This window comes from Acipenser ruthenus, chromosome 54 (genome assembly GCF_902713425.1).
Source record: "Acipenser ruthenus chromosome 54, fAciRut3.2 maternal haplotype, whole genome shotgun sequence".
Classification (NCBI taxonomy): domain Eukaryota; kingdom Metazoa; phylum Chordata; class Actinopteri; order Acipenseriformes; family Acipenseridae; genus Acipenser; species Acipenser ruthenus.
This window is the reverse complement of record NC_081242.1, coordinates 134,321-140,792: the sequence shown is the minus strand read 5'-3', so window position 1 is coordinate 140,792 and position 6,472 is coordinate 134,321. Positions and strand designations below refer to the sequence as shown.

Here is a 6,472-nt window from a genome sequence, read left to right as displayed (position 1 = left end):
AACATTCAAAATCCTAAAAGGTATAGACAATGTCGACCCACGGGAGTTTTTTGACCTGAAAAAAGAAACAAGGACCAGGGGTCACAAATGGAGATTAGATAAAGGGGCATTCAGAACAAAAAATAGGAGGCACTTTTTTTACACAGAGAATTGTGAGGGTCTGGAACCAACTCCCCAGTAATGTTGTTGAAGCTGACACCCTGGGGATCCTTCAAGAAGCTGCTTGATGAGATTCTGGGATCAATAAGCTACTAACAACCAAACGAGCAAGATGGGCTGAATGGGGCCTCAATTCAATCAATTTTCTAACATATTATTCACTTTAATATTCGGGTATCAATATTCACGTTTTTTGCAGTTGCTGTAGTTTGCAATCACTCTCATCCATTTCACTGGACTTTACTCGCATAAGCAAATATTTTTACTACACGTTTAACTGCTGTTAGGCAAAGTCGCTCTCAAATGTAATTATTTACTGTCCTTTATTTTTTGCTCTTATTTGATTTCACATCACGTTATAACAGTAATATAATAATAATAATAATAATAATAATAATAATAATAATAATAATAATAATAATAATAATAATAATAATAATAATAATAATGTCGTATTGTATTGTAAACCAAAACCCGAGTTTAGCTCATTGTAGTTCACCAAGTAGTTATTGAATAAAGAGTTTTATAGTTGCTGTGGAAACGAGACCTTGGTCTCAATGGCTAAATCTCCCTGTTAAATACATACATACATACATACATAAAATTAATACAACATTATTACACAAATAAACATATTTATTGAAAACTCATCTTGCCGTACAGAGGGGGCCTACACGTACGGCAACTGAACGTAAAACAAATTAAAAGCCCAAATTGTCAATTAATGTGTTAATTGCAGCCCATTAAAGACGCTTCTCCGCAAATAAAAGAGAATGTCGGCTCCTGTTCTTTTTTTGCGTCGAATTTCGTTATGGATTTTCGTAACTACAGAAAAACGGCCGTGAAGCCTCGGCTTGGCGGCGCCTCGCTGGCCGCGTTTTGGTGCCTCTGCTTCAGCCTGCTGCAGGTACTTTCGGCCGGGGCTGGGAACCACCAGTATAAGTTGTGGCCTTTCGGCGCTCAAAGGGTTTTCGGGCAGCCGAAATGGAGTGGGTTTGGAATCGGGAGACTCGCTAGACCCCGGGGTTTCAGTGAACCGAGAGCCGTCGTTCCTCAACTCGTTACGGCCCGAACGACAACGCCACCGGCGCCGCGAGTAGCTCAGTTTGACACCGAGGACGCGGCCGGGCCTGTCGCCGTAAATCTGGTCTGCTCGCCGGTCGGGATGGAAGTTTCGTTCCCTTCTCAGTGGGGCCCGGACTCTGTTTCAATACAAAGTAAGGCTGATTTTTTTAAATTCTTTATATTGTGTTTTTTTTATTTATTTTTTGTTTCTCATAAGGTAGGTATGTTTTGATCTGTCGCATACCGTCAAGTTTCTGGGCCTAGTACTGTTGAAATTAATTCGATGTTTGTATTTCGTAAATAAACCAACTCTGCGACGGGTTTGTAAATATTAAACCGCCGAAGACCTGTTGTCCAATTATAATGCTTACAACTACTGAATAATTGTTTCTGAAATTATATTACAATTGTATTTTGTTGACCTGCACTTACTTAGTTACGATGCAGTAATTACAATTATACACGTCTAACGGTCTGTTATAACATTTGTTATAAATAACCCTAATAAGTATTCACAGGGACAAATACACAAACTGTATTTATGTATTTTTTATTTTTTATTTTTTTAAACAAATGGGGGGGGGGGGGGTAGCCATAATTTATTTTTTAAATGTAAACTTTTATTTCTGAACGTGTTTCAGCGACGGCGGGAAACAATGTCTCTTTTGAGATGGTTCAAGACCGTCCTTCCTCTTGCCGGTACCGAAGACGCACGCAGGGCCGCACGATGACGTACACTTTCCCGTACGAGAGCTGTGACGTCACCCAGGTGAGCGGTCCTGTCAACTCTGGGTGCGTTCACGGAGATCGTTCGTAAGCAGAATCTGACCAATTGTAGCCAATGACCTTCTAAGAATGAAACTCATTGGCTAAATTGGTCAGCATCTGCGCAGAATGATCTCCTTGAACGCACCTTCTCGCCCTCGCTTCAAGATCGAGTGGGCGTGGTTTCAACCCAGGGACTGCTGTGATTGGATCAAACGTAGACTTTTTTTTTTTTGCCTAGTTGAACCGCGTTGCAACGGCCCTCCTCCAATTCTCTCCTCCCTCCGCGGAATCCTTTGCTCACCAAATCAAATGCAACCTGGATACACAGGTGGTCGTGGGTGAGTAGCTGCATTTACCCTATATAAAGAAAAAAACAAGAAGTGTTTTACTAGCGGCTTGATCAGCCCCGGTGTGTCTAGCTAACAAGCTCAGGTGTGTCTTATTACTAAACTCCTAGTGAAACCAGGACTGGATCACACTGCTGTGCAACGGGAGTCTCATTCCCATCCCTAGCCAGGCTGCAGTGCTACAAGGAAGTTTTGTCCATTTTATTTTTTTCCTCCACAGCTGGTGAGACGCATTGCCAGCTCCCCTCTTCTGAGCGTCTGGCTTGTGGGGACCCTGAAATCTCCCCCTGGACTGCAGGAGCGAGGGGTGCTGTTATGACGCCCAGGACCCCCAAACTCCTTGTTACTACGGAGCGAGCAGTGAGTACAGGGGCCTGGAGTCTCGGTTTAAGCGTGGAGCATGTCTCCCCCTGATTTTGTTGAGTGTGTTTTCATTCTTGCACTCTTTCTATGACAGACCCCCCTCTCCCCTCTCCCCTCTCCCCCGTACCTCAGTTTTATATCTGTGGTGTGTCGGGTGTCTCCCTCATGAGTTTCATTTTCTTTCCCAGCGTGTACGAAGTTTGGCCAGTTTGTGGTGGTGGTTTTGAAAAACTCCACTAAACCATCTCTGGACCTCGACTCGGTCAGCCTGCCCAGCTCCACTGGTTCCCAGTGCAAACCAGTAGCCACTACCGAAGACCTACTGGTTTTCAAATTCTCAGTCAAGGACTGTGGCACCAAAACAACGGTGAGGGGGGTGGGGAGCAAGCAGTCTTGCAATTCAGGGACAGAAATAAATATTCCTCTTCTACAGTTTTTTTTTTTTTTTTAAATCAGAGTGATGATGACTTCCTGTTCTACGAGACTGTGATCTCTGCCTCCAGGGTCGTGCTGGACGGTCCGAGGGGAAAGGTCACGAGAGACTCAAAATACAAGTGAGTCAAAAAAAAAAAAATAGGGTTCTGAACCCCAGCATTGTGAAGAATAGACTTCATTGAGGGGAGCTCTGAACCCCAGGACTGGGTGCAGCAGCAGCAGGGCTAGTGTGAGTTTGTAACCCTGCTCAAACTCCTGGCTCCTGATCATTTCAATATTAATAATACTAGACTTCATTGAGGGGAGTGCAGCAGAGTTGCATTGCTTTTTAATCTCCTCTCTCCTCAGATTAACGCTTCAGTGTCGGTTTGGCTGTGTTGATGGGATCTCCATGAACTCCTCTGTGCTCACGGTGCCCCCCCCACTCCCCGCTGTTAACCAGGGCCTCCTGCGGGTGGAGCTGAGGATTGCAAAAGGTAGAGGAGAGAGAGAGAGAGAGAGAGGACGTTTCAGAGTGAGGGAAGTCGAGCCACGCTGTCGATTTTGCTGAATCGCTGGGATCCTTTTAAAACCCAACTTGACAGTTCTGAGATCAATCGGCTGAACTGGACAAGCTTTTTTTTTTTTTTTTTTTTTTTTTTTTTTTTTTGTGAAACAAAATTTTAAATAATTACGTTTGACAAATGAACTGTAAATTTCTCTCATCCGTGTCCCTCAGTCCCGGAGTTCGGTTCCTATTACTCCCCTGAGGAGCACCCTGTAGTGAAGGCTCTGCGCTCCCCTGTGTACGTGGAGGTCCGGGTCTTGGGGAGGGAGGACCCCGCGATCGTTCTCATGCTTGATGACTGCTGGGCCACGCCCACCAAAGACCCTAGCAACCCCATCTTCTGGAGCCTCATTAAACGCGGGTGAGCTTCTCGTGGGGAAACTGGCGCCATTTTGGCTCCGGCCTGGGCTGCACCCACAGTGGAGTTCTATGGGGAAGTTGAGCCAAATTGGCGCCCGACGGAACGCAGTTTCACCACTTGATTCTGAATCTATATATAAAAGCTGTTCATAATTGGCTGCAATTTTAGCGTCTGCCTTCAGACAACACGATATAGGTCTGAACTCTCTCCTCTCCTCCTCCTCTCAGGTGCCCTGACTCTGGGAATGCGGGGTACCTGGTTTGGGAGCGCGAGGTGCAGCCCAGCGAGGATGAGCCGCTGCCCTCCCTCCTCCGACGCTTCGAGGTGCAAACATTCGTCTTCCTGGATGAGCAGGGGGAGAGCCCACTGAGCCAGGAGGTGAGGGGGGGACAGGGAGAGACCACTGAGGGATAAGGGGAGGGGGGGACGGACGGGGAGAGACCACTGAGCCAGGAGGTGAGGGGGGGGGGGGGACGACAGGGAGAGACCACTGAGGGAGGGTGGGGAGAGCCCACTGAGCCGGGAGGTGAGGGGGGGACAGGGAGAGCCCACTGAGGGAGGGTGGGGAGAGCCCACTGAGCCGGGAGGTGAGGGGGGGACAGGGAGAGCCCACTGAGGGAGGGTGGGGAGAGCCCACTGAGCCAGGAGGTGAGGGGGGGGACAGGGAGAGCCCACTGAGGGAGGGTGGGGAGAGCCCACTGAGCCAGGAGGTGAGGGGGGGGGACAGGGAGAGACCACTGAGGGAGGGTGGGGAGAGCCCACTAAGGCAGGAGGTGAGGGGTGGGGGGGGGAGGGAGAGACCACTGAACCAGGAAGGGGGAGGGGGGGCATGACAGGGAGAGACCACTTAGCCCGGAGGTGAGGGAGGGGGGCAGGGAGAGCCCACAGAAGGGGAGGGGGGGGGGGGGGGGGATGGACAGGGAGAGACCACTGAACCAGGAGGTGAGGGAGAGGGGGGATGATGGGGAGAGACCACTGAGCCAGGAGGTGAGGGGGGGGGGGGGACAGGGAGAGCCCACTGAGGGTGGGTGGGGGAAAGCCCACAGAGTGGAGGGGGAGAGGTCACTAAGGGGGGGGGGGGAAATGGGGAGAGACCACTGAGCCTGAAGGAGGGAGGGGGTGGGGCAGCAGTAGAGGCCACTCTTTGTTTTCACACTCTTTGTATTTGCTTTCTTTGTGTTTTCTAGTTGTACCTGCACTGCAGTGCTCATCTCTGCCAGCCCTCCGACACAGACACCTGCCAGAGCTCCTGCAACACTCGTGAGTCACTCCCTACCCCCTACCATCCTCCCTCCCTCACTACCTACCACCCTCACTCCCTGCCCCCTACCATCCACCACACTTCCTGCAACCCCCCCAATGAGTCACTCCCTACCCCCTATCATCCTCCCTATCTGCCATACTACCTCCCTACCATCCACCACCCTCACTCCCTGCCCCCTACCATCCACCACACTCTTCCTGCAACCCCCCCAATGAGTCACTCCCTACCCCCTACCATCCTCCCCATCTACCATACTACCTCCCTACCATCCACCACCCTCGCTCCCTACCCCTACCATCCTCCCTTACTTCCTTGACCATCCACCCTACCTCCCTCACTCCTTACCTACCATCCACCCTATGTATGTACCTCCCTCCCTCACTCCCTACCCCCTACCATCCACCACACTCCTCCTGCAACCCCCCATAAGTCAATCCCTACCATCCACCCTCCCCCCTACTATCCATCCACCCATCCTCCCTACCACCCTCACTCTATCCCCTACCATCCACCACCCTCTCTCCCTACCTACCATCCTCCTTCCTGCAACCCCCTACAGTCACTCGCTCCCTCACTCACTTGCTCCCTGCGTTGTTGTGTTTGTTTTCAGGGCGGCGTGTTCGGTCCGTATCGGGAGAGACCCCCAGCGAGGTCACGGTCTCCTCGGGACCCCTGGTCTTCGTGGAGTTGGAAACAGAGTCAGGTGAGCCCCCTCCCCTCCCAGCGTCTCCCCCCAGCAACCACAGGACTGCCCAGGGAGCACGCCTCTGTCTAGTCAACTAAAGAAATAAATCCATCTTCTCTCCTAGGCTCCTCCCACTATTGCGTATCCCCGCCCACTCGCTTTGTGATTGGCTCGTCGGTGATGCTGGTGTCTGTGGTCATGGCAACGGTAGCTGTTGGACTCTTCCTTGCCCCCTGGTGGATGAATTTAAGAACTGCAGCTTTTTGACAATTGTGGTGTCGGTTTCTCTTTATTTAACAAAAAAAAAAAAAAAAAAAAAATTCTCAATTTAAAATAAATGAGGGGGAAAAAAGTACACGAAGGCTTGTGTTTTTTTTTTTTTTTTCTTATTTTCTCTTTTTCCCCCAAAAAGTATTTTAAGGAACTTATCCTTGCAATCTTAGACCACACACCTGGTTTGTAAGGGACTCCCCAGTCT

General features: G+C 49.8%; 1 protein-coding gene across 1 annotated transcript; it reads left to right on the top strand.

Moving 5' to 3' along the window:
* Positions 1–970: 970 nt before the first annotated feature.
* Positions 971–6,351, top strand: LOC131723241 (zona pellucida sperm-binding protein 4-like). Its single transcript, XM_059016861.1, has 11 exons — positions 971–1,376; positions 1,866–1,993; positions 2,231–2,330; positions 2,891–3,069; positions 3,159–3,256; positions 3,486–3,613; positions 3,856–4,045; positions 4,273–4,423; positions 5,233–5,305; positions 5,920–6,012; positions 6,119–6,351. Exons 1-11 carry the CDS (start codon positions 971–973, stop codon positions 6,259–6,261), a joined length of 1,689 nt encoding a protein of 562 aa, XP_058872844.1. The 3' UTR covers positions 6,262–6,351.
* Positions 6,352–6,472: the final 121 nt, after the last annotated feature.